Source organism: Adiantum capillus-veneris, chromosome 21 (genome assembly GCF_014529385.1).
Source record: "Adiantum capillus-veneris isolate H3 chromosome 21, ASM1452938v2, whole genome shotgun sequence".
In the NCBI taxonomy this organism is placed as follows: Eukaryota; Viridiplantae; Streptophyta; class Polypodiopsida; order Polypodiales; family Pteridaceae; genus Adiantum; species Adiantum capillus-veneris.
This window is the reverse complement of record NC_140951.1, coordinates 40,119,429-40,147,180: the sequence shown is the minus strand read 5'-3', so window position 1 is coordinate 40,147,180 and position 27,752 is coordinate 40,119,429. Positions and strand designations below refer to the sequence as shown.

At 43.8% G+C, this 27,752-nt stretch overlaps 1 protein-coding gene across 2 annotated transcripts; it reads left to right on the top strand.

The window, feature by feature from the left end:
• Positions 1–27,455, top strand: SDRB (short-chain dehydrogenase-reductase B). Of its 2 annotated transcripts, XM_086493376.1 has the most exons (6): positions 4–191; positions 291–470; positions 8,371–8,530; positions 8,595–8,764; positions 9,082–9,298; positions 27,112–27,455. In XM_086493376.1, exons 2-6 carry the CDS (start codon positions 408–410, stop codon positions 27,267–27,269), a joined length of 768 nt encoding a protein of 255 aa, XP_086349502.1. In that variant the 5' UTR covers positions 4–191; positions 291–407; the 3' UTR covers positions 27,270–27,455. The 2 variants fall into 2 exon arrangements, with proteins under 2 accessions (XP_086349501.1, XP_086349502.1); XM_086493375.1 differs by having other exon boundaries at positions 1–470.
• Positions 27,456–27,752: the final 297 nt, after the last annotated feature.

Below are 27,752 nucleotides of genomic sequence, written 5' to 3'. Positions count from 1 at the left end.
AGGGAATATCACCTGTCCAAGACCTTGTCCTCTGCCCTTTCTGCCCTGCGTATCAGCAAATTCCGCCTAGCCTCCACGTTTGCGCGCCAAAGCTGCGCGCGGTCTGTAACCAGCCTTAGATTCAAGAGCGAGCGAGCGGGTTCGCGCGAGCTCGTGCTTCTTTACGAAGAACACTTACTGGGGCGCCCAACGTATGCTCTTAATTAATTACTGAAGAAAAACTCTCTCTCTCTCTCTCTCTCTCTCTCTCTCTCATGGGTTCTCCAACTACGTTGTCGTCGTCTCCGCAGTCGCCATTCAGGGACTCGCTTCTGCAGGGCAAGGTGGCCCTCATCACAGGTGGTGCCACAGGAATTGGTTTTGAAATTGCCACGCAGCTCGCTAGACATGGCGCCCACATCGTCCTCATGGGTCGCCGCAAGCCCGTTCTGGATGCTGCTGTTGCTGTGCTTCAGAAGGCTGGTTTTCAGGTGCTTGTTTGATTTGCACGAGTTCAAGAAAAGGGCTTTGCAAGTGCTTGCTCTTCACAAGAGCGTACATTGTGTTCTGCTGTTTTGGGCTTTTTAGGCACTGCACGGTCTCTTGAAATGTCGTTTAAGAGCTCCTGCCAAGAGTACATATCTTAATATTTCTGGCTTTTTGGCACGACCATCGTTCTACAACAACAGGATTATGTGCTAAAGCATTACCACTTTGGAAATCAAAGGGTGGTGGAATTGCAAGATCAAAATTTGCAATAAGCAAAAGAGCTTTCGTAGTATTGTCAATTAAATTGATACTTAATTTTGGTAGAAGAAGAGGGTTCTTTGAGATTCCATGAAATGAGCCTAGAAGCAGTTGTAAAATAAGTGGAAGTCGATCTTTCAGTGTCAACACAACCTCAAGAGTGATGAGGCTGATTATAGATTGATTCAGTATACCCATAGCATAGGAAAGATTGGGTCAAGTGTTAGTCAAACAAAGTAGAGATTTAGCAAAGATCCGTGTAATCTACCTTAGGAGTAGCATCACCTTTCTTCAATTTAGAATTAGGAGCACATGTCATATCTCTCTAGCAATTATTCCTAATGGCTTAAAAAAATTAAAAGGTCAAAAACTCAAAGATTCCAAAAAATTCTAAACCTAGTTATAGTGTAATCCCACCTACAAATGGTGGGATCACACTAAACCTACATAGAGGAGTCCTACTGATTTGGATTCATGACCTTACACAGTGCAAGGAAACTCTACCTACATAGTGCAAGGAAATTCTAAAGAGAAGCAAATGCTAAAAGAAAGATAATGGAGAGGGAATGCGCTCGACCACTTCTTTTATATGGAGATGAAATGTCTTTTGACTTTCCATTTAATGGGCTTTTCATTTTCATAGGGCTTTCGTTTCCTATACTTACCCTTCACTTATGCATTTGAAATGTTTTAAGATAATTTTTATTTTTTTGAGATTGGGGGGCCCTACTAGCAATTATTGAATATACTTCTTGTTTTACAAATGAATATACCCAATGGAAACTGCTTTACACACATATTGTCAGGGATGACATAAGGCATCTATGGTTTGAGGCATTTGGTAGAGTTCGATGCCCAAGAGGGATGTCAAAGATCATTGCTGGTGCCACTGGGGTAAAGCAAGGGTGCCTTTGCAAGAGTTTCATCTCTTCCAGCATCTCTTAGAAGCAGATGATGGTGTGAGGGCTGTTTTGCGAGTGTTGTGTTTTATACCCAGCCAATGGGCTCACGGTAGGCGGGATCTCCTATGCTAGGTTTGGAGGAGGTCAGTGCCTCATTTTCTCTTAGTTATGAGCCCTGGATGCCATGCATCATCATACTAAGGTGGCTTAAGTTGCCACATTGGCAACTCATGAGTACTCACTTACAGTATGGGGATGTGGCATTATTTCCGGGCACCCCTCTTTTACGTGGGTCGTGTTAGAGTTTCATCTTCTCTCCGGTTGTGATTGTGGGTCCTCTTTTGGGGGTCGTGGGGTTTGTATGTGGATCGGGTAGTTGTAGGGAATCCTTTTTAAGGACCTCAAGGGCCTATAATGAGATCTCAGTCCCCCATTCCTGTCACAAAGTGATGAAGTGGCATGACCACCCCTCGGGCAAAACTTATGACGTGGTAGGAACCCCTGGATTTTGCGTTGACTGTTGACGTGGTAGATGTATGGACTATCCACAGATTGCGCTGATTGGCTGATAATGTGGAAGCTATATGAACGACCATATTTTGCGCTGACATGCTGACGTGGCAGCTGGACGTGGTAGTTATACGGACGCCCATATTTTGCGTTGACATGTTGATGTGGCAGCTGTACGGATTTCCGCAAATCACACTGGCTGCTTTTTGGCAGTTTTTGGAGCCAACTGCTTTTGGGACTCAATTGTTTTTGAGTTTAAGCTTTTTGGGGCTCTGCTTTTAGCATCCCTTGTAATGTTTATAAGGACCCGTAGGGTCCTCACTCTGCAGAGCATATGGACGTAGAGTCTGAGAGCAGAGGTCCCTCGGGAGTTGTACTTTGCAATGATTAATGAAAAATAAATACCGAAAGGGGCGCTAGACTTTGGGGCCAATACCTCTCGGCACGAAACTCCGCCGAGCCGTGTCGACTCTCTCTATCTCTCTATTAAAGTTCAGTGATTATGAAGTTTCTGTTTGTGTGTTGCTATTGATTTCTCGCTTGGAGCGTCCAAGCCGGTTACAGTGGTATCAGAGCACAAAAAGGTTCTTCTTCTACGGAGGACTTGATCCTTTTTGCAGCACACGCAGGTCTTTCTGAGAGAATCTTGACGCCTCGACCCCAAACTTATTAGCTACTCCCACCCTTCGTACATCGCGCATCGGGCGTGCTCCCGTCTTCATCGCTCTATCTTACAGGGCATAAAGCCAAAAAAAAAAGATCCCAGATTACACATGGGTTCTCGTGGAGAATCTGACAGAGATAACACCTCTCAGTGGGAAGGCAAAGAAAAGTTCCGGCGCGGGAACTGTGTATGAACAGATTGATTAAGTACTCTAGGGACCCAAGAATCGGCAAAACACCTGAAGGATTACCTGATTGGTGAGATTTACTCGAGATGGCATGAGGGCATCGACACTCCTCTCAGGTCAGGAGAAAAGCTGAAAGGACAGACGAGTGCAGACTAGCGGAACTTGTACTCACAGAAAGAGCTGGACAGAACTCTTGAAAAGAAGATGAACCAGAAGACCACGAGAAGAAAAGCCAGAGAGTTATAGAGCAGCAGCCGAGTGCGGAAGAAAAGGAACCATGAAAGCAAGATTGGTACCAGACTTTGTGGGGACCGTCAACCTTGATCAGATGACTAAAAATATCGAACTTTGCACACCATGGGGCAAAGTGAAAGATTAAGAAGCCCTCATTTTTCTTTGATGGGAGGAGCCAAGGCCAACTTTATTGGCGGCTCGACTTGGAATTACGCTCGATAGGCTAAGGCCACAGGCGGAGGTAGTTCTAGTGGCACCTGGACAAGATGCAGCCATTACACCTGTCATTGACAAACTTCGTTTGGATTGTCAGGGGTATTTAGGGCATGAGGACTTTTATATCATGCCTTTGGAAGGGTGTGATGTCCTCCTAGGAATTCCCTTGTACCACAAGAACAATGTTGTGGTTGACTATCGGGCTAAGAAAGTGACTTTCACAAATGAGAAGGGCAAGGAGATTGTACTTGATGAAATCCAGTTTTCTTTACTCGATTTTCTTGAACGAACTGATCGACGATTGTAGGCCGAATATGTTTGACCTCGAAAAGAAACGACAAGAATTTCTTGAAAGCTCAGGTTAATGTTTCTCTGAGGGCGTATCAGGCGAGTTGCCTCCTTCACGTCCTGACGATCACATGATTGATTCCTAGTAGTACACCATCGAATCGGCCACCTTACAGAGCTAGCCGAGGCCAAAGTAAAGAAACAATGAACCAGAACAGATTTCCACATTACGAGGATTGATGATATACTCGACAAACTTCAGGGTTCTACTTGCCGAATTGATATGAAGAGTGGTTATCATCATATCTGAATTGCTCCTGAAGGCGTCTACAAGATAGTTTTCAGGACGACTTTTGGGATTTTCATAGAGATTTACAGGCACTGCGGAAGCATAAATTGGATATAAATGCGAAAAGGAGTGAATTTTTCTTCCTTGAGATACACTTCCTAGGACATATCATCTTAGTAGTAGGGGTAAAGACGAACCCGGCCAAAATTGAGACTATTCGTTATTGGCATGATTTGAAGAATGTTCATGAGGTTCAAAGTTTATCTGGGCTTGTGCTCATACTATCGGTGGTTCATTTGAAAATTGGCAAAGATAGTTTCTCCTTTGCATATGCTGACTCAGAAAGGAGTTCCTTTTACTTGGGACGGACAAAGATTGCAACCTTTGAGACTCTCAAAGAAAAGTTGACTATTGGACTTGTGATGGCCTTACTAGACTTGCAAAAGACATTCGAAGTTTATTGTGATGATTATGGTCGCAATTTGGGAGCAGTCTTGATGCAAGAAGGCCATGAAATTGCTTATGAGAGCAGGATGTTTTTACGTCCTGACATGGTTGCAAAAATTTATAACAACGAGCTATGGGTAGTGATACATGCTCTTACTCAGTGACAACACTATTTACTCGGAGCTGATTTTACAGTCTTTACTACGGATCATTAGAGTTTACGCTACTTCTTGTCACAGAAGCAGCTTTCGGAAAAGCAGATGCGATGGGCTAACATCCTGTCACAATTTCACTTCCAGATTGTCCGTGTTCAGGGACAAAAAAATTTAGTGGCGGATACATTGCCTCGGAAGCCCTTGATTCTGGCCATTTCTGCGATTCATCATAGAAGCTTCGAGGATATGGTTGATTAGTACACCACTGATGCTAACTTTGCTGATATTAAAATAGGGAGAGAGTTTCATGCTATTTTCCATGCGGGATGGCTATTTGATGCGGAAAAAGATCGGTGTTACACAACATTTGAGGGAAAAGGTTTGGACACAGTGCCATTGTCCACCTTTTACAGGCCACCGCGGCATAGATACCACCTTGAAAGGTGTGGAGCATTACTTCTATTGGCCAAGGCCTAAGAAAAAATGTGGATGACTTTGTTCGCAGTTGTATGCGAAAAGGTCAAGTTTTGTTGACAGGCATAAGGCACAGGGACTACTACAGCCTTTACCCATTCCCACCTGCCCCTGGGAAAGCATTGTGATGTATTTCATCTTTGATCTTCCGAAGACTTAAAGTGGGCATGATGGCATTGGACAGTCATCAACAGATTCAGTAAGCAGGCTCACTGCTCTGCGGTAAAGAAAACAATTAAGCCCGATCATTTGGCGAACTGTTCGAATATATGGCTTGCTTGAGTCCATTGTTTCAGACAAAGATCCCCGGTCTACTAGTTGTTTTGGACGGCAATCTGGGAGCATATTGGCATGCGTTGCAGTTCTCGTCCTCGTTCCACCCAAAGACAGATGGGCAATTTGAGCTAGCCAATTCAATGGTTTTGAATTTGTTGAAGTGTTTTTTTTTTTTTTGGATTAGAACACTTGATGGGAAAAGTTTTTGCGCTTGGTGGAGTTTGCCTACAACACACGGGGAAGGCACCATTTGAAGTATTCAAGGGTGCTAAGAAGGATCTTCAATTTCTAAGCACCTAAGACAAGATTCTTTTGAAGTAGATTTTTGAAACAAAGTCTAGAAGGCATGGAAGGCCATCTAGCAGTTTAGAGGAGGAGCGCTCGTCCTCTTTTGACAATGACCAGATCAACAAGAAAACCAAGAGAGTTCAAGGAAGGGAGTCGGGCCGTCACGTTTTAGATGCTCTCAGGCTACTAGGACACCCATCAAGCCCTTGAGTTTGTACAACAGTTTGACGTTGCCTTTTCTTGAGAGTGGTTTTCAGAACTTTTCAGGGAGCGAAAGGCGGCATCTTACTTGAAAGGAACTGTATCGACATGGTGGTCTACTCTTTGTTATGCAGAGAAGCACCTGCGACATGATTAAAATTCAAGACAATTTTCACGTCAACTTGGATATTAGATTAATATGCAAGAGATGTCATCACAACTTGGCATCACTTGAAGAAGTCCAAGCACCCGAGGGAAGCATAACCCGTTTAATCGACTCACACACACACACACACACACACACACACACACACACACACACACACACACACACACACACACACACACACAGGTCACTAATACCTTGGGATAGCTGTCCTGCTAAAGTTTTTTTTTTTTTGCATATCTAATGCTGGTGTCTATGCTTGGTGCTCTTGTTTGGGCTTGTTTGTCTATTGCTCTATCCTTGCCGGACACCTTTGGTCCAGCCGCCCTTGTCCCGATCTTACCCCCACTCAGGCTATTCTATCTAAGTCTTCCCATTTATATATTTATGCGTTGTCGGGTTTTTTGGTGGACATTGCCTGACCCAGCCCTGACATGGTATATAGGCAGGGGTGAGGGGCACCTGTGACTCCACATACATGGATCCATTGCTTTCGATCATGATGGCAATGGAAGCTGTTCAGCCCCCTCCTCCTCCATAGCTCTCTCTCTCTCTCTCTCTCTCTCTCTCTCTCTCTCTCTCTCTCTCTCTCTCTCTCTCTCTCTGTGCACATGCAATGTGAAATCTCTAAAGTGATCTAAGTGTGAAGTATACATTGTTTTTCTGTTCTTTCGAGCTGTTTAAACTTTGTTTCAGTGTCATAGCTGTTGTCCAAGCTATGCATGATAAAGGTGACAATCTTATTCTTCCTGTTTGGACAAGCAGCGAAGTTGAGATCACATATTGTCAAGTTTGGTTCTTTGCTCTTCGTAGGTTTGTAGTAGTATTCATTTTTCGATTTCGTATTTAGCTTACCTGAGGACTTAAGAATGTGTTTCGTTAGAAGTTGTTGTGTGAAGTTTGATTTCTAGGATTAAGTTTTTAAGATGTCTTATCCTTTTTTGCTTAAAGTTGAGTACTTGTTTTAAGCCAAATACGTTGCGTCAACTTATTTTACACATGCCTTTTCTAAAAACATTTTTAAGATAATAATGTTTTGTTTTATCTAGTTTTGTTTCGTAGCAAACAAAGGGATTTAGTTTGTTTGTTTGTTTGTTTTTGTTTTTCTTTTATTTTCTTGTGTCCCTTGTTTTTATAGTTTTAGGAGTGCTTTATTCCCTCTTATAATTCGTGAGTTCAGACTATTCTGAACTTATGAAGGTATATTTGTTTCAGTGTTTTTCCTGTTGGCGCGTGGGGCCGACCATGTACAGCTGAAAATGCTACCACCACAGAACTTTGCTATGAGAGATACAGCTACGTAAGCTTTCCTATGTTAAAGGAGATGCAAGTTGTGAAGCTGGTATGATGGGCAAGCAACAAAGGAAAGAATTTCCACCAGAGAACACTTTTGAGCATCTCAATCTCCTCTTGTGTGGAGCATCTCGATTCTCCAATAATAAGGATTTTTATAGTGCTTGGAAGCCTCTATAAGAACGAATATGTAATTGCTGGGAAAAGTGGTAAAGGTCTAGTGGTCTAGAACCGTTGCTTGTTAGGAGCCATAGGTGAGAACAAATAGCTCATTAGTGTGTTTTACGTGCTCAAATCGAGAACTTTCCTTTTCCTTAGCTACTGCAATCACCGATTGCAGTCTTGAAGTTTGCTTTAAGAAAATAGGAGCTCAAATCTTGGATATTGAGGTAAGAGTTGGAAAGGGTGTAAGGCGCAACAACGCTTTTGGAGCCTAGTTCACTCACGGTCTCTATTGGAAAAGGTACAAACAAGAAACTTCGGCATGACTTAAAATGATGGCTCGGGTAGACTCATATTGCCAAGTAGGATTTGTGTGATTGAAAGTTGAACCACATTGTCTTAACTCCTGGCTCCCACTTGTGGGGACAAAGATTCTTGGTGGTTCTCTACTTTACTAGTGTATGTGAACATGATTCGAAAACACTTGTGGTGCATAAAGCCAACACGATTAAATATATGGACAGTGGCTTTATGTTTTGAATGCAGCTTGGATGCAGCCTTGAGCATATCGGCAGTCAACTTTTGATGTGGAACATTGGCAAGTTCTGTTGTAAGTGTTATTCATAGAAGCTCACGAATGTGCCAAAGGGTCATGTCGATGGACAATGAACTAGCCATTTTGTATATCATTTGAGAAGAAGTCTAGACAGGAGGACTTCCCTAAATATTGAGATTTCTTTTTCCCTGCAATGTCACACAATTTTAAGATGGGGAAATCCCTTTTTTGAAGCTTTTATATTAACAATCATAGCTTCTTATGTCTTATCATGGAGGAGTGACTGAACCGAGTCTGTAAGTCAATAGTAGTGTTTCTGCTTTATGTGAATGGCAGGCCATTGGATTACAAGGAGATGTGAGGAAGAGAGAGGATGCAAGTCAAGTGGTTGAAGCAACTGTTCAAAGATTTGGTAGACTGGACGTTTTGGTGAACAATGCAGCTGGAAATTTTCTAGTGGCTGCAGAAGATCTCTCCCCAAATGGTTTTCGTACTGGTATGTTTGTCATTGTTATGTGTTCTTTTTTATACTCTCTGAATACTATGGTTTCTTTATGCAGTACTGGATATTGACTCAGTGGGCACATTTACAATGTGCCATGCTGCTCTCAATCATTTGAAATGTGGAGGCACAGGAAAAGCTGCTGCAGACTCTGGGTTGATTATAAATATAAGTGCAACGCTACACTATTCAGCACAGTGGTATCAGATTCATGTATCAGCAGCCAAGGTTAACAGTTCTTGATTATCTCACTATACCTAGTCTACACATTTTTCAGTTTGCCACATATCCTCGACCCCCCCCCCCCCCCCCCCCCCCCCCCCCAACCTTTTCTTTACTTCCTTCCCATCCCTAATGGTAAGATTGTTCCTGATTTTATGTTATCTCTTTACCTCTTGTCCATCTTGTGATTCATAAGCAATTATCCCTTTGACCTTTATACAGTACTATACTAATGAATAGGAGGTCAATATTTACGTTTGGTTAGGACAACCTAGTCTTGGTCTTTTCTGAATTGACACAGACTTGGCTGTTTGTTTCAACAGGCGGCCATTGATAGTTTGACAAGATCCCTTGCTCTTGAATGGGGAACAGACTATGGAATTCGTGTGAATGGGATTGCACCAGGCCCAATCAAAGACACCCCAGGCATACAGAAGCTTGCCCCTGATGAAGCTGGAGTTAAATATCATATCGAGAAAAACAACTGGGGAGAAAAGTGGGATATTGCAATGGCAGCAGTGTTCTTGGCATCTGATGCTGGTATGCGTTATTGTGCATTTATATTTTGAGCTCTAGTATTACCAAGGTACGTGTGCTTCAGTATTCTCTTTGCCTTTATAGTGGGTGGTGTAAGCCATACGATATATCACCAGGTAATTGCATCGCCCTATGCCTTTTAGGACAGTGGAGATGGCAGACTACATTTGTGACTTCAGCATGAATTGCAAGTCCCTATTCCTTGTAGGACAGTGGAGATGTCCAATTACATCCATGGCTTCACCATACCACCATGCTTTATTGGCACAGACCATGGTGACCTCTGCTTCTTGGTGACCTCGTCAAGCTACCCATTCACACGCCCATGATCGCCACTCATATGGCTATATATCTCATTCATGATTGTGGTAGTATTTACAACGTGGTGTGTGTGTGTGTGTGTGTGTCTTATGGATTGATGCTTATGGACCCTGTTCTACCCTTTGATACACTTACCACACTCCTTACGGATTTAATGCGCAAGTCCATGCTCTCAACTTTTCCATATGCCTCATAAGAGATTGGAAGGATGAAACTGGTCCAATGCCCTGGAATAGCTGGTAAGGTAAAGCGCGGTGAAGTGTGCAGTGAGGTTAGATTCTTCAGAATTTGACAGGCAAGGTCTATTTGACAGGCATGGTGGAGAGGAGGAAATCCTCCTATCTCCTTTGTTTCTTAGGAATTTTTATCTGCTGGAACACTGGTGTTCAGTCCCAGTAATTTTCTCTGGTCCCAGTGGCAAATTTTTTGCCAGCAAAGTAATGTTCCCAGGACTCAAAGGCATGCAGAACCGCAAGCAACTTTCTTACGGATATTCATGAGTAGTTTGTCAGGCTTGAGTTGCTCTAGAGATCTTCTTTGACAAAGCTTGGACTCTGACGTCTGTATGTACTAGGAACTCTAAGACGTTGTCCGCCGTTAGCGTAAGAGTGGGTTTCTTTGTTCCGGTTTCCTTCTCTAGTTCTTCTTCAATTTCCTCAGATAGTGGCTTGGGCTTGGAGGGCACTATGGAGAGGATGGGATTTCCTTTGGAGTGGATTTCAGGAGTTGCTGCTCTTTACCGTTCTGCTTCTAGTGCCGTGACTATTGGAGGTCACATTGGATAGAGGTTTCTTGTTCTGTCCAACAGGGATGCCCCTTGGCATCATTCGCATTTCTGTTTTTTGCTAAGGCCATGTTGCTGGACTCCACGGTTGCGAGATCTTGCTGTGCCTTTGGAATCGGGATGGCTCACCAAACTTGATGGACCAGGAGTATGCAGATGACACTTTGCTTTTTACTCAGTATGATTGTAATGGGCAACGGAAGTGATTGATGGGGAGTGCTCAGGATGAGTGCTCAGTGCGTACTCAAGGTTCCTTTTACTAAATGAGAGTTCCTTTTACTTCATGGAAGAGGTGCAATAGACTATGTGAGTGAAGGTTCTGTGAGTGATAGAGAGAGAGAAAGGAGACTAACACCAGAGGGGGTCCCAAATCCCCCTCTCTATCACTAGAGGTGTTTGCTCTAGATTGCACAAATGCTAATACAGTGGTCCTAGATGCTGAGATGCTGATGGGATCTTGTTGTAGATGCTTGGATCTGCAAGGCTAAGGGCTGAAAATGCAAAACGCTAGGGATGCTGAATGGGGTTTGCAAGCTGGACGAGGCTATGGGCTGATTTGCTACGGCCAACATTGAGGATGGGCTGAAAACTGAAAACGCTGGCTGATCTGAGGGCTGAATCTGAAAACGGTGGCTGGTTTACTGTCTTGTGTTGAAAACTGAAAGCGCTGGTACTGATGGCTGGATGTGTGACGGTATGGCGAGGTTATGGCTGAAAACTGAAAACGTTGGTGCTGATGGGATGCTGTCGGTTGATTTGGTGCAAAAACTCTAGAGATGTTGGTATTGACTTATGCTTGAGAAGTGACCCCTATATGGAATTAAAGTTGGGCTGGGCAATGCCAAGAAAAACCCACAATTTCTTAGTATGTTACCTATTATTGAGTTAATGAACTCACTTATAAGAGGTGCTTCACATGCAGATAAATACCTACGCTGGGTATTGATGCAACTGTATGGGAACACTCCCGAGTGCCTATACCTAGCTGACACTGGGTGTGCTCATGTGCAATTAGAGGGTATGCAACTAATCTAAAGTGCCTGGACATGCATGTCCTGCGTACAGGCTCACAAGGGTGCGAGAACACTTCCTAGGCTGTCCTAAACCCTATAAATAGGAGCTAGCTTGTCCACATGCACATAGAGTTAGATGTGCACGTGACAATGATACCGATATTTTGGATAGTTTGTGAGCTGCTCTTACTACCTTTGCTTGGTGAGTGGTGCTCTTATCAATTGGTAGCAGTCTTTCGGCTTTTTGGTAGGAGTTGACTAGGATTGTTAGTGGGGTGTATAGGACCATTTCTCTTGGTTGGCGAGAGGACAGACTTGCAGATAAGACTTGCATATAATTGGGCTCTTATGTTGGGCCTTGGCATTGAGGTGTCTCCCTTGCAGGAGTTTGAGCCAATTCTATAGTCTATCAGGAGGAAGCTTGGCCATCGACCCTCCTTTGTTATGTGCAGCGGAAGTGATTGAGGATGAATGCTCAAGATGAATACTCAATGCGTATTCAGGGTTCCTTTTACTGAATACTCAAGGTTCCTTTTATTGAATGAGAGTTCCTTTTACTTCATGAAAGATGTGCAAAGACTAGAGAGAAGTGAGTGATACTGTGAGAAGGTTCTGAGAGAGAGAAGAAGAAGAAGATTTTTTTAACGTCGTAGGAAACTATCCCAAGAGACCTTAAAGATCTATTTGACGAGCAGAGTTGAACTCAAGACCTATTATTCAAGAGGGAAATGGAATAACCAATCTACCACACTTTTGAGAGAGAGAGAGAGAGAGAGAGAGAGAGAGAGAGAGAGAGAGAGAGAGAGAGAGATGACTAACATCAGATGAGGTCCCCAACCCCCCTCCAAGGGCCCCCCTCTCTATTGCTAGAGAGGTATTTGCTTTAGATTGCACAAATGCAGATACAATAGTCCTAGATGCTGAATGGATCTTGCGGGAGATGCTTGGAACTGCGTAAGGGCTAGAACTGGAAACGCTAGGCTGGCTTGGCTGCTACCGCTGGCGATGGCATGCCTGAAAAACACTTGAATGCTGATGGCTGAAAATGCTGGATTCTGAGGGCTGAAAACGCTGGATACTGAGGTTAAAAACGCTGGATGTTGAGGGCTGAAATCGCTGGATGCTGAGGGTTGAAAACATTGGATGCTGAGGGCTGAAAACGCTGGATGCTGAGGGCTGAAAACGCTGAATGCTGAGGGTACTTGGTACTTGTCCAGGTACTGACTTGATCTTAGAAGTGACCCCCAGGGTCACTTATATTTGAAATGAAGGCTGGGTCGAGCAGTATTAGATTGCATCCCATGACCTTCATTAAATTGGTGCTAAATGTCACTTATTAATAATTTGATGAACTACTAATAAGAGGTGCTTCATATGCAATTATTACCTAGGCTTGGTACTAATGGTGCTATATGGGAACACTCGCCAATGCCTACACCTAGTAGACATTGGTTGTGCTCGTGTGTAATCAAAGAGTATGCAGCTACTCTAGAGTGCGTGGACATGCACGTCCTGCGTATAGGCTCACAAGGGTGTCAGAACACTTCCTAGGCTATCCTAAACCCTAGAAAATAGGAGTTATAGTTTGTCCACATGCACATAGGGTTAGATGTGCATGTGACATCCCCCCTTTTCAAGGTGAGGTACTGATATCGAGCTGCATGGCTTCCTTGTAGTCTGCCAACAACTCAGGGTAATCTGTGAAGAAATCTTCGTCGACCCACACTGCCTCGTGGGTGCCTCAATCCTTGAACTTCAAAAAGTATTGGTATGCTTGTTTCTTGGAGCCATGGCGAAAACGATGCAGCAAAATCTGCTTCAGCTCCATGACTTCAACTTCGTCTATGATCTCGGGTTCGTCCTCTTCAGAAATGTCCTTTGGGGGATTTCCCTGAAACAACTTCAACAAAGAAACATGGAAAACGTTGTGCATTGACCATGAGTTAGGCAATCGCAATTTCATAGACACATCATTACTTTTTTTAATGACTGGAAATGGACCATACATCCTAAAAGTCAACTCTGGACACTTCTTTCCTACTTGCTTAAGATGTTGCTTCATGATTCTAAGATAGACCCAATCCCCTTCCTTGATCGTAACATCGTGACGATGCTTATTAGCCTGCCGCGAATAAGATTCCTGAGCCTTGCTTAGCCGAAGCTTCACTCTCATCCAAGGACTAGCTCTCAGCATTGGCTCAGGCAACTTACTGACCGATCTAGTCAACAAAGACTGGAATGGACGGCCAAATACTGCCTCATATGGAGTTTTACCAATGGCACTGGAATAGGAGTCATTTAAAATTGCTTGAACTAGTGGGAGATAATAGTCCCAATGGGACTGTTGAGCATGCACATATGACTTCAAGACATTGAAGGCTAACTGATTGTAGATCTCAGTTTGACCATCAGACTGTGAATGAAATGCAGATGAAAAATTCAACTTAGTGCCAAAATTTTCAAAGAGCGCTTGCCAAAAATGTGATGTAAACTTGACATCTCTATCTGATACTATCGACTTTGGCCAACCACAAAGGGGTACCAATGCTTAATGAACAAAGGTTCTATATCTTGTGCTGTGACTGTGGCGTTACAAGGAGTTAACATACAGATGTTGCTGAAATGATCCGCGATTGTTAAACACTACGAATTCCTTGAATGCAAACTAGGTGGAAGATTAGTCACAAAATCCATGGAAATGTCTTGAAATGGGCCTTCAGGAATAGGCAACGGCATCATGCTCCTAGGGGCTTTTACTTTTTGACAAATGGAACACTGTGCGACATACTTGAACACATCTTTTTGCATTTTAGGCCAATAAAAGGATTGTTCTATCAGTTTTGTTCAGTTCTTTAAGTTTCTCTCTCGTGTGTTGCACTAGAACTTTGATGTGGAGTGTCCAATTCTATTACAATAGTATCAGAGCTCATATGATTCTTCTTCTATGGAGGATTCGATCCCTTTACTTCCAACACACATGGATTCAGTCAACGAATCCGCGAGCAGGGAACTATTGCACCCGATCACTCGGGTACAGAAGAAAACAACGGGGTTTCAAATGGACATCGACCACCTTCTAACGAATTGGAAGAAGAAACGAATTGGAAGAAGAGTATGGTCCGCCTCCACCCACAAAGTACGAAGGAAAGGAGATGCAACGTCAACAACAGGTCGACAATTGTGCCCGACAGATGCTAAAGTACTTTAAGGATCCCCAGTACGTGAAATTTTTGGTGAAACATTCACTTGATGAGGTGCCCTCTCAAGTCGGCATTAAAGAAGAAATCTACACCAGCGGTACCAAGGCAAAGGATATACTCAGAGGATGAATTTGATGAAGCTGTAGAGTGATGAGTTAGCAGACTCGTGAAGACCAAGAGGCAGCCATGGAAGAAGAGTCGGGTGGGTCCAAAATCTACCTTTGAGGTTACTAGGAGGCCAAGGAAACGTGTTCAATTTCAGGCTGTTTTCAGTTCATCCTCGTCCTCTTCTGATAGTTTGGAGAGTTCTTCTTCCTGTGACTCCGACGATGAGGATAGAAAGAACAAAAAGAGAAGAAAAACCTAGAGACATAACAAAGGCAAGAAGAAGGCTAAGAAGAGCAGATCCCGCCGAAGATCTCGGAAGCACTTCGACAGTTCGTCGAAGGGCTCTTAATCCTCCGGGAGCTCAGATTCAGATGAGCCGATGTACGCAACGAATAGGAAGTGCCTATAGAGAGCCAACCAATACGACTACCTAGAGGACAAGGGCAAGAAGCCTAAGGATTTCAAGGAGGGTGGGCAGGCTTTAAAGTTCGATATGTTTTCTGGCTTTAAGGATACCCTCAAAGCATAGTAACAGGGAATGGCCATTTTCAGGTCCCCGTTCCCCGTTCCCATCCCAAATCCCCGTTCCGTGTTTCAAACGTGAGTACCCGAAACAAGGAATGGCATTTCATGCATGTTGCCGTTCCCCGTTCCCCGTTCCAAATTCCCGTTCCTGGTAACTATGCCTCAAAGCCCTTGCTTTTATTAGTAGTTTGACATCGAGGGTGCTACGCAGAGCACTTCAAGGTACGAAGAGCGGTGTCCTATCTCAAAGGGAATGCCTAAAGATGGCGGTCTACCCTACAGCTACATAGGGAAGCCCCAACGAAGTGGCTAGAGTTCAAGCGGGTTTTCACTTCTTCATAGCTCACTGAGGAATACGAGCACTATGTAATCACATCTTGGAATCATCTGAGGATGACAAATGTGAGGATTCTAGGTACTAATCCTTTGTTAAGTACTTAAACTCATGATTACGACTTAAGAAACTTGAACTGAACTCGGAAACAAGACTCAAAATACTCTGTGTTGATTGATGAATGTGTGATACAAGGGCTCCTTATATAGGAGACGAAGAGACATAAATGAAAAGACACGTCTCATGGTGAAGAGACGCGACTTTAGACGTAAAGACACATCCTTTCGGCGAAGAGCTGCAACCATTGGGCGAAGAGTCGCACCCGTAGAGCGAAGGGGTGTGACCAGTCGTTGAAGGAGTGTGGCTTTTGGCGAAGAGACACGTCCTTTGGGCGAAGGGGTGTGACCATCCAATCGCAGGGGTCCTCCTTGGCATGGCACTTCGCGTATCTGCAACTAGGAGTAGATGTATTGCTGTTAACATAGTCACAATCGTGACATTCCCTCCCTCTTTAAATAAAACCCAGGGTAGTTGAAGAAAACTCCGGGAGAAGGAAATATATTTTTGTAGTGCTTCTGCATCCAAAGCTCTTTCTGTTAAGTCCCATGTCATGGCATTGTTATTGACCATGACTATTTTTCCAAATTGAAAACTGATCATATCTGCAACTTCATAAGTGCCTTTGTCAAAGTCATTTGTAACTTCGAGCTTTGTCCAAGGAAAGATTGAATCTGTATCTGCTTCGAGTGAAATTATTGGTAAACTGACTTGAGTTTTCTGTTGAGTGATGACCACTGGTTGAAAATTTGCAAAGTATTCCATTAGTTTGTCTGGAACAATAAAATCCTTTTGAAGGGATGTCATAGACTGAGACAGAGTAGTGTTTGAAGGTATATCCATTTGTGAAGGTTTATCTGTGGAACAAATTATGTCCAAAGATTCAATTGCAGCGACTGAAGTCGTGCTGCAAGAGTCTGCATCTGCTTTATCCTTTGCAATGCTGAAGGCAAGGACTGGAGTCTCTAAGTTTGAAGAATTATCATTCACCATAGCATCTGGTATCTGTTTAGAGACAAAGACTGTATTCTGCAAGGGCGGTGACGAGGCGAATTTTCCTGCCTGGATCACGGTCAAAGAAGGGTTTATGTGCTTGTTGGTTGTCACATAAGAATTGGAATCTTCTGAATCTTTAGCTTTCTCGGCGGGTATTAAGGCTTCCAATTGAGAAGGGGGAGGTTGAGGGAGCTGTTGCCTCTTAGACCTCTAAAGGATCCTCTTGCACAAGGAAAGGATCAGTAAATCTTCAACTTTACCACCATCAGATAAGAAAGACTTAAATGTAGGGCATGGCTCGCGAGGGGGAACTTGTCCAGCGTCGCAACATTCACGACCGAGTACTCGACTAGGGTCGGATATATTTGCCACTAAGTAAGCCCATCTTGATATTGCTGATGATCTGTTGGAAGCTTCATATTGCTGCTTTTGTTGCTGATTATTCGAATAAGAAGTTGGTTGCTTAGAACTGTAACATTTCCAAGAATGTTCATGCTAAGACTTTTGCTGCTCGCACGAAGGTACTTTGCGTCTAGTTGTCTTTGAGAAACCATGCTTTGGGTGAGAAAGTTTGAGTTCCGAAGGCTTTTGTTTGAGTGGTTCTTCCTGGTCGACCTCTAAAGCGTCGGAAGAAGATGCTTGTATTGATTGAGAAGCTGTTGAGTGACTCCAAGAAGAGTTTGCGTCTGCATTTGCTCCAAGCGAGTATGAATCGATGCAAGGCTTGTTGAAAGTGCTACCATTTGCTCTTTGAGAACTGCTATCGGGTCCTCGGGTAATATATTGTCGTCGCCATCGTGTGATCCAGTCATATTGATTGCTTAAAGGGAGTAATTGGAACTGTGGCATGACGATGTGTCACATACACACGGTATTCCTGCTGGTTGGGGACTGCATCTGTTAGTGGTAATGGGTCTTGAGGAGCCGGCTCGGGAAGAAGGGAAAGGTTGTGAATACCAAGGCGAGAATCAGTTGCTCGACAAGAAACTTTGGCTCAGGTTCGATTATTTTGCATAACTCAGGTAGGGGATAAATATGAACCTTGCTGAATCAACCATTGCACATACATTGCATCTGTTCTGAGGGAATCCCACGTGCGTGTGAATTAGAAAAAGCAGGTTGTTAGGCTGAATTTGGCCATGGAGAGGTTCATTTGACATAAACTGGTTTACATTGGCTGGGAAGGGTTTTTCAAAATTGAGCATTTGGTGTGTCCACACTGCTCTTTAAAATTTGGCCAACACTTTTGCAAATGGCTGGCCAAGGTTAATAAACCTCTTGCGTAAAAAAATCTCTAGCGCTGCTGTTGTTTTACGTAAAAAAAACCCAGCAAAAAGTATTACGAACCAGCGCCAACAAAGGCTTGGAAATGGCTGCCGTTTTGGAACACGTGACGCTTGGGAAATTTCAGCCCAGCATTTCAGAAATTCAGCGCTTGGTGAAGGGGGGTGACGCTTGGGAAAGGGTGCGGTAGGCACGCGATTCAGCCCAGAAAATGGCGTGAAGGGAATTCAGCAGAGGGGTACAAAAGCATACCTATATACGAAAGGGTGCCAGCAAGGTGAAGAGGCGTTGCCCGTTGATGTGCCCGTCCGCAGGAAGGGGTGAGAGGGTGGGTACGAAGGGTTACCACCCGAGGGATGGGGTACGCAAAGAGTCACCAGCACGAGATTTTCCCAGAAAATTACCGGGTACGTGGCATACCGCACACACACATCTGCGTGTCTGTCTGTTATTTATGTAATTGGAACAAAAAAATTCATGTTACCTCATGCTTGGGGGTGTGTGTGTGTGTACCGCCTTTCTTCTGCTTCCATGCAACTCCGGGAAGGGGGAGAGAGGGTAGCGGCGAGGGTGAGAGGCTCACAACCTTCGGATCCCGGGGAAAATTTTGCTCCGATACCACTGTGAGGATTCTAGGTACTAATCCTTTATTAAGTACTTAAACTCATGATTACGACTTAAGAAACTTGAACTGAACTCGGAAACAAAACTCAAAATACTCTGTGTTGATTGATTGAATGTGTGATACAAGGGCTCCTTATATAGAAGACGAAGAGACATAAATGAAAAGATACGTCTCATGGTGAAGAGACACGACTTTAGACGTAAAGACACATCCTTTCGGCGAAGAGCTGCAACCATTGGGCGAAGAGTCGCACCCGTAGAGCGAAGGGGTGTGACTAGTCGTCGAAGGAGTGTGGCTTTTGGCGAAGAGACACGTCCTTCAAGCAACAAATTGAGAGATTCTACTGTGGACTACCCAAAGAGATACGGAGTTATTGTCTGCAGAAGAAGTCTGAGTCCATGCAACGGCCAATGGGACATGCCGAGCAAGGGTTTGCAATGCACGCAGGCACTCTGACTTACCCTACAAATAGGCTTGTGGCAGTTTGGACTGGACAAGAATCGAACAACGGAAACAGAGGGAAGGGAAAGCAACAGAAAAAGAAACCTTTAGGCCCTCGATTGTCAGTAGAGCAACGTGCCGAGTACTACAAAGGGGGTACATGATGTGGATGTGAGGAACAAGGGCATGTGCTTGCTAGGTGCCCCAACAAAATGTCTAATGATTAGGCAGAGGACAAGCCAGAGAGTTCCAGAGCAGTAGAGAAGCGAGCAAAGAAAGGAAAGACAAAGACAAGGACTAGTAGCGGATTTTGTGGGGACCAACCCTAAACAAATGGATGAAAGTACAGAGCTCTGCAGAGCGTGGGGCAAAGTACGAGATCAAGAAGCCCTCATTTTCTTTGATGGAGGAGCCAATGCCAACTTAATCTCAACTGAATTGACGGCTTGATTGGGAATTACGCCAGAGGAAATGGGACCACTGGCCGAGGCAGTTCTAGCGGCACCAGGACGGGATGTTGCCATTACACTTGTCATAGGCAAACTTCGGTTGCATTGTTAGGGGTTTTTTAGGGCACGAGGACTTTTACATCATGCCTTAGGAAGGGTGTGACGTCCTCCAGGGAATCCCCTAGTTCCACAAGAATGGCCTGTGGTCGAGTATAGGGTGAGAAAAGTGACATTGAAGAATGAGAAGGGTAGAAATATAGTACTTGATGTAAAATTAAAGGGCGAGTTCGTCCCACTTGTATCGGCTTCAACCATTTCGAAATTAATGAAATCTAGTCTATTTGTGTACTCCATCTACTTACATAAGTTAGATGACAATAAAACATTAAATTTGTCTGACCTCAAGAAATAATGACAAGACTTTCTGCAAGCTCAAGCTGATTGTTCTCTGAAGGCTTATTGGGAGAGTTGCCTCCTCAGCATCCTGAAGATTACACCATTGATTTGATTCTTGGTAGCACGCCAACAAACCGGCCACCTTACTGGGCTAGCAGAGCCCAAAACGAGGAAAGTATGAACCAAGTGAAAGAGCTTCTAGAGAAGGGTCTTATTCAACCCAATACATCACCTTACTGTTCGCCAGTGTTGCTGGTATTGAAGAAAGATGGATCTTGGAGAATGTGCATTGATTACAAAGCTCTCAACAAAATCACCATCAAGAACAAGCTTCTAATACCCAGGATCGATGATATATTGGACAAGCTACAGGGTTCTACATGTTTTAGCAGAATCTACTTGAAAAGTGGCTATCATTAGATTGGGATCGCTCTCGGAGATATTTACAAGACCGCGCCGCGTTCATGATATCCTTAGGATTGTATGAGTATTTGGTGACGCCTTTCGGTCCCACGAATGCTCCTGCAACATCCAATATGTGCCGTATTGCTATGCATTTAAAGGGACAGGATCACTCGCACTATCTCTTTGGTTATGCTGAATTCTGTAGCAAAACATACCCATAACGGACTGTATTATTTTCGATCCTTCTATAAGACAAACTATATATGTTATGATTGGAGTATTTACTGCAGACCCGAAGGTTATGCAAGTATAACAATTCGTACGTTTCTTTATATACTTATGCACCTAGGAACTAAAGCTTAATTATTTAGCCAACAATAGCTTTCACGCCACAAGGCTTGTCAAAGAACTAAATATGTTTCTAATACCTACTATTGCTACTGCTCCTGCTAAGGCTATGGTAGTCGCTCCTACTCCAATTAATTTTGCACCTGCTAGTGTAACTAATTCTTAAGTGTGTAAGAGGGACAGGATTTTTAGAGAGTACAGGTCATTTGTGGGCACCTTTTTCAACGACATCATCGTATTCTCCAAGAGTGAGGCAGAGCACAGGCACCATTTGTTATAGGTTTTTCAGGCACTGCGGCTAGTGGTTAATGGGAAACAAAGGGATTTTTTCTTGCCAGAGAAGCACTTTTTGGGACACATTGTCTTTGTGGAGGGTGTAAAAATGAACCTGCCAAGGTTGAAACCATTTGAGATTGGCCAGATATGAAGATGTTAATGAAGCTCGCAGCATTTTGGGTTTGTGCTTATATTACTGGCGATTCATTCAAAAGTTTGTAGAAATTGCTTCTTTGTTACACATTTTGACAGAGAAAGGTGTTCCTTTTTGTTGGAGACCATCTGCGATGGCAGCATTTAATTCTCTAAAACAGAAGTGTTGGTTCCACCAGATTTGCAAAAGCCATTTGAGGTTTAGTGTGATGCATGTGGTTGCAACTTGGGAACGGTCTTGATGTAAGAGGGCCATGTTGTTGCTTATGAGAGAAGAATGTTTTCGCGACCGGAGGGGGTTGCACAGATTTATGAGAAAGAGCTATTGACAATCATTCATGCATGCTCTTACTCGGTGGCACCATTTTCTACTCGAAGCCAATTTTATAGTGTTCACCGACCACCAGATTTTGCAATACTACTTGTCCTAGAAACAACTATTGGACAAACAAATGAGATGGGCAAATATTTTGTTGCAGTTTCACTTTTAAATCGTTCATGTGAAGGGACAAAAGAACTTGGTGGCAGACGTGTTGTCTCAAAAGCCATAGATTTGGGCTACTTCGATGATTCACCATCAAAACTTCGAGGATATGATAGCCATCTTTGACCGGTTACAGAGTGGGGAGACAGTTACAAGCTATTCTCTAAAGAAAGGCTATTTGATGTGGAAAACTATGTTATGTGTTACTCAGACATTGAGGAACAAGGTTTTGACAGAGTGCCACTGTCCACCTTTTTCGGGCCATCGGGGCATAGACACCACCTTGAAAGTTGTGGAGAAGTACTTCTATTGGCTGAGGCTCAAAAAGGATGTGGACGAGTTTGTTTGCAGTTGTTTAGTATGCCAAAAGGTCAAGTTTGACATGCATAAGGCGCTAGGTCTTCTACAACCTCTACCTATTTCTAGTTGACCTTAAGAAAGTATAGCATTGGACTTCATTTTTTGATCTTCCCAAGACTCAGAGTGGGCATGATGGCATTTGGATAGTCATCGACCAATTTAGCAAGCAGGCTCACTTCATTCTGGTAAAGAAGACAGTGGAAGCCGACCATTTGGCAAAGCTGTTTGTCTTGTAGATTTTTCGATTGCTTGGTATGCGTGAATCTATAGTTTCGAATAGAGATCCCCGCTTCACGAGCTTGTTTTGGAGGGCGATTTGGGAGAATATTGGAACACGGCTACAATTCTTGTCCTTGTTCCACCCCCAGACAGATGGGCAATTGGAGATAGCCAATTCCATGGTATTGGAGTTGTTGAAGTCATACATCTTTGATCAGAAGACTCAATGGGAGAAGTATTTGTTGTTGGTGGAATTACAATAATACAGTTCATACATCTACGAGAAAGGTACCATTTGAGATTATCGAGGGTGTCAAGAAGGTTCCACCTATTCTGAGCACGCAAGATAAGATTTTTGAAGCAGATCAATACACTCAAGATCTCGAAACTGCTTTTGCCAAGGTACGGGAGGCTGTGGAGAAGTCACAAGCATAACATAAGAAGGTAACAGACAAGCATCGGCGTGACTTGCAGCTAAAGGAGGATGATTGGGTGCTTTTACGGCTTAAGAAGCCACGCCTACGGAAGCGAAAGGGTAAGGAGCAGCTTTTTCCAAAGCTAACTAAGTATGCGATATATGGCCCTTTGCAAATTCAAGAAAAGATCAATGACGTATCATGCAGGCTGAAGTTACGAGATACTTGGAAGGTTCACAATGCATGACCTTTCAAGGGTGAAGTGCTAGTGGACAGGGAGCCAGAGGAGCAGCCCGAAGTGGAAGAGACAGAGGAGATTCTCATTCCAGAACAAGTCTCGGCTCACGAGGAAAGGAAATTGAAAGTGTAAGGTGCATGGCGGAAGTGAATGTTGAACTTTTCTCAAGATGAGTGCTCCGAATTGTGCTCAAGGTTCCTTTTACTTACAGAAGGGAGAGCCTTCCGTTCCTTTAGTGAGAGAGTGCAAATGATCACAAACAAAGTGGTAAACAGTGTGAATGAAGGTGTTGAGACTGAGAAATAGAGAGAGAAGAGTACGCCACCAAAATGTTGTCAAACCCTCCTCCGAAGGCCCCACTTTCTATGGCGAGAGCGGGTTACGATTGATTGCACAAATCTTTACAATGCAACGAACTGGCTGACGATGGCGACGATGATGAGGACGGCGACGAGACGGGCTGAAATCTGAATACGCTAATGGCTGAAATCTGCAAATCGTGTATATGCTGAATTCTGACTCTATGTCAATGACGACGGTGATGATGACGATGTGACGACGACGCTCTGAAAACGCAGATGCTGAAATCTGCGTTTTCCGAGCTGAATCTGCAAACGTTGGCTGATTTGACCGTGCGGTGAGGATCTGCTGCGGGAAGGTGAGATCTGCGAGGTTTGGGACTTGATCTGCGGTGTCTAGATGCTGAAAACTGAAAATGCTGATGCTAATGGTACTTTTGTCGTGGAGAATCTGCAAAACGCCGGTGTAGGTTTGCAAATGCAAAAACGCTAGGCCTGATCTGTTGTTTCTGCTAACGCTAGGGCTGATCTGTCATGGGAGAAACAATGCGATGAAGATTTGCTACCGCAACGATCATGTCGCGATGTAGTAAGGCTGAAATCTGCAAAACGCTAGAGCTTGAGGCTGATCCAAAAACGCTAGGGCAGATTTGGTGTTTGTTGGGGGGTCTTGCTGAGAAGGTGCATTGTCGGACGCTGGGTCCCTGCTACCTCTTTTGCCAGAAAACACCAGCGCTAGCTTTTCTCATATACATGCTTAGCAAAATTTCCCTACCCAGTTTCCCAACAAAGTCACTTACGAATAATAAGTGAAAAATGGCTAAAATAGGGAAAATAGGTTGTTTGCACTGTAAAATGCTCCTGATGGAATCTGATGGTACTGCCGATGATCATGCTGTGTGCAACTAGAGGATATGCATCTACTCTAAGTGTTTGGACATGCACGGTCTGCGAACAGACTCACAAAAGTGCCAGAACACTTCCTAAGCTAAGCTAACTGAACCCTTACAGAAAGGTAAGCTGACACGCCGGTATTTAGTCAAGTTCAGGAACTACCCGGCTTTGGATGCTGAGTGGATGGAGGAGGGGAGGACCTAGTAGATACTCCTCAGATTTTAGAGCTTTACCCTTGAAGCTTTGGTTTAGCATTGACTATTCCAAGAGTCATCGATGAATCAGCAGGCTGAATCTGGTGTGGAGCCGATTGCCCAAGAGGGGAGTTACGCCACTCCTTTGTCACAGCATACCTTGATAGAATAAAGTCACCGATTTCTTTTCTAGATTTCAGGGATACTGACGGGTTGACAATATTTTGCTGAATGATTTTATGTAAGGAAGTACTTTGAAATGGGAATGAATTTGCTACATGTACTCTCTCATGTGTGCATTGTTTGAGTGCATGTTTGAAAGACGAAATGCTTGCAACATTTTTTTCTTGTTCACTTGAGGGTGTTGTGGATATGAAAGTAATGAGATTTAGTCAATTAAGATATCCGTTAGAGATTAGCGCGGTCTGGGTGTGATTGTTAGATAAGTTACAATGATCATGATTCTCATCTAAGATCTCGACGGGGATAGTGATGTGAATGTTCAGTGACTGTCGTCTTTGTGTAAGTGTTAGATATATGTAATCTAGTACTTCGGTAATTAGAGTCAATGTTTGTCAACTAGTTTTTTTTTCTCTCTTTGTTTTGCAGGCGTAATCGGGGGCGATTACAATTCTTTCAAGAGGGGGGTATGTCACAAAGTGATGACGTGGCATGACCTGAAGAATAGTGCCTAGCAGAAGGGGACTGGGAAGCAGTTGAAGAAGTTTCACCAACTTATGGAACCTTTCCAAGTGGCCCAAGTTATTAAAAAAGGGAGGAACTAATTCATCAAGTTGTTCCAACTTATGGTACCCCGATCGAGGGGCCTGAAAACCTCTAAAAATGAAGTCAATGTCCAAAATTGCGTAGAGGGCTGATGACATTGTAGCTGTACGGATGCTTGCGTTTCGTGCTCATTGCTGATGTGGTAGCCGTACGGATTTCCGCGATTTGCGTTGGTGGCCTCTAGCGCTAGCTTTTGGGAGAGGATGCTTTTAGACTTGATGCTTTTCATGTATACTTCTTTTGGATGGCCAAGGGCCTTTAAAAGGATTTGGAGGGCCACTCTTCTGGCAGATTTTCTTGGGAGCACTACAGAGATAGTGGACCCTCGGACATTATACTCGTTGAAACATAATAATAAAGAAATGCTGAGAAGGGGCGACAGTCTTGGGGCTAGTACTTTTAGGTGCGGAACTCCACCGTGCCCCCCCCCCCCCCCCCCCCCTCTCTCTCTTTTGTTCAGTTCTTTGAGTTTCTCGTGCATGTGTTGCACTAGAACTTTGGCTTGGAGTGTCCAAGTCTATTACGCTAAGACGATTCTTCTTCTACAGAGGATCCCATCCCTTCACTTGCAGCACACATGGATTCAATCGACGAATCCCGCGAGGAGGAAATTGTTGCACCCGGTCACTCGGGTACAGAAGAAAACAAAGCCTTCGCTTTTATCCAACAGTTTGACATCGCTTATTCGGGAGGGTGCTACACAGAGCACTTCAAGGCACGAAGAGCAGCGTCCTATCTCAAAGGGAATGCCTAAACATGGCGGTATACCCTACAACTACATAGGGAAGCAACAACGAAGTGGCTACAGTTCAAGCGGGTTTTCACTTCTCACGTAGGAATACGAGCTAGATGTAATCACAGCTTGGAATCATCTGAGGATGACAAAGGAACATACACTGGATGTCTACCAATAGAGATTTTGGTATACCTCTCTACCCGCCTCTTCTTTAAAGAAAATCACCTTCAAGAAACAAATTGAGAGATTTTATTGTGGACTACCCAAAGAGATACGGAGTTATTGTCTGCAGAAGAAGTGCGAGTCCATGCAGCGGCCAATGGGACATGCCAAGCAAGGGTTTGCAATGCACGCAGGCACTCTGACTTACACTGCAGGTAGGTTTGTGGCAGTTTGGACCGGACAAGAGTCGAACAACGATAACCGAAGGAAGGGAAAGCAACAGAAAAAGAAACCTTTAGGCCCTCGATTGTCAGTCGAGCAGTGCGCCGAGTACTACGAAGAGGATATCACCGGAGACTTACATTTCAGGGTGTCGTACCGTTTGATCAGAGTCTGTATGTTCACTAGCAGCCTATTTTGGTGGTTGCTGCTGCTAAGGGAGTCGCTCTTGTGTTGACCTAGTTTTCACCACGATTTGTAGCATCAAAATTATGGACTATGTGGAAGGCTTGTTGTGCTCACGTTCTGGGGTTACAGCCTTCACCGACATTGACCACCTTGAATACTATTTGGACTCGGCTACTGCGTTCTCTTCACAGCAAGTGGGATACTTCAAGAGGCTCCTCTATGGCAGTAGAGCGGCATAGATTGTGACAAGTCAGTTATGTGGCACCACCAAGTTTCAACCAATAGTATAGAACGAGGAAGAGGATAAGTGTGATGCTAAAAGTGATAGGATTGTAGCTGCTTTACCTACACAACTGGGACCAACAGTTACACCTCAATCTCTTGCACTTGGATATGAGGAATTGATGAGGAAACTAGATTAAATGGTAATTTGTCTATAAAGACAACTACCATTGAGGGTAGTAGGGTAAGGGACACTAGCTAGTCAGCCAATGGGCCAACCCTAAGCAAAAGTGGTGTGTCATGGAACAAAAATGAACCAACCATGAGACCCACAAGTGCTATTACAAGCCTAACTATGAGGGGAATGTACAATATGTACCAATGGGACCACAAGGGCAACCTATGTACAGGTATCAGCCAATGGCACAAAAGCAAAAATCTGCAATATTTGCTAAAGTTTTAGAACATGTTACCTTAGTCTTTTGTAATTTTGTACTGGACATTTGGATCACAGCGATGACATAGGTTTCTGGTTTCATAGGCCTTATAGGCGTTTTGCAGACGTAAATAAGCATTTCATTTCACTTCTCCCCCCCCCCCCCCCCCCCGGTCCTGTCCCGGGCACCAAGTAGGAGAGTCCTGTGGCTTTGGTTTCATGACTTGTTTTTTTTTCTGTATTTCAGGTAGGCATATCAATGGTGTCACCCTCCCTGTCGATAGAGGAAATTGGCTGATTAAACCACGCATTGTGCCCAAAGATGTAATACGAGCTATTTCACGTGCTGTAGAGGACAGGTCAAGAAGTTCAAGCACATTGTCAGTTCCTCAAAGTAAATTGTAAAGACACAGTAGTGAAAGGCAAGCCAATGGCTTTTTATCATCTTACCAGAAAGGGTAAGGGACAGTGATGGCCTTTTGTATGTATTCTTTAAATAAAGAGGCATGGTCAGACAATAGTTATCAATATGTGGCTTTCTATTAACTTGTATTTTGGCATATCTTTAAGAGAATTCCAGTGGAAAGGATATCCATCAGTGCAGTGTAGAGAGGGTAGGTGTAACGCTTGTGGCACCGCATTAAATTGCACAGGGTCTTTCTTGTCAATGACATTGCAATGTGGCACCACATAGAGCTAGGTTTTACACCTTAAGGGGGGGGGGGGGGGGGAAGCTACAAAAAAATTTATTTGTTCCCACACAAACTTATTATATCTTGGGCTGTGGCTTAACACACTTTTGTTTTCCCCTTTTTTTTTTGGGGGGGGTGTATGATATATTAACCAAGAAGCCTTCTAATTTCTAAGCTATAGACTAGTCACTTGAAG

Coding starts and splice junctions, on each gene's coding strand:
- SDRB (XM_086493375.1), top strand. CDS start 255: ATGGGTTCTCCAACTACGTTGTCGTCGTCTCCGCAGTCGCCATTCAGG. Junction 471..8,370: donor TTCAGAAGGCTGGTTTTCAG/GTGCTTGTTTGA, acceptor TGTGAATGGCAG/GCCATTGGATTACAAGGAGA. Junction 9,299..27,111: donor GTTCTTGGCATCTGATGCTG/GTATGCGTTATT, acceptor TCTGTATTTCAG/GTAGGCATATCAATGGTGTC.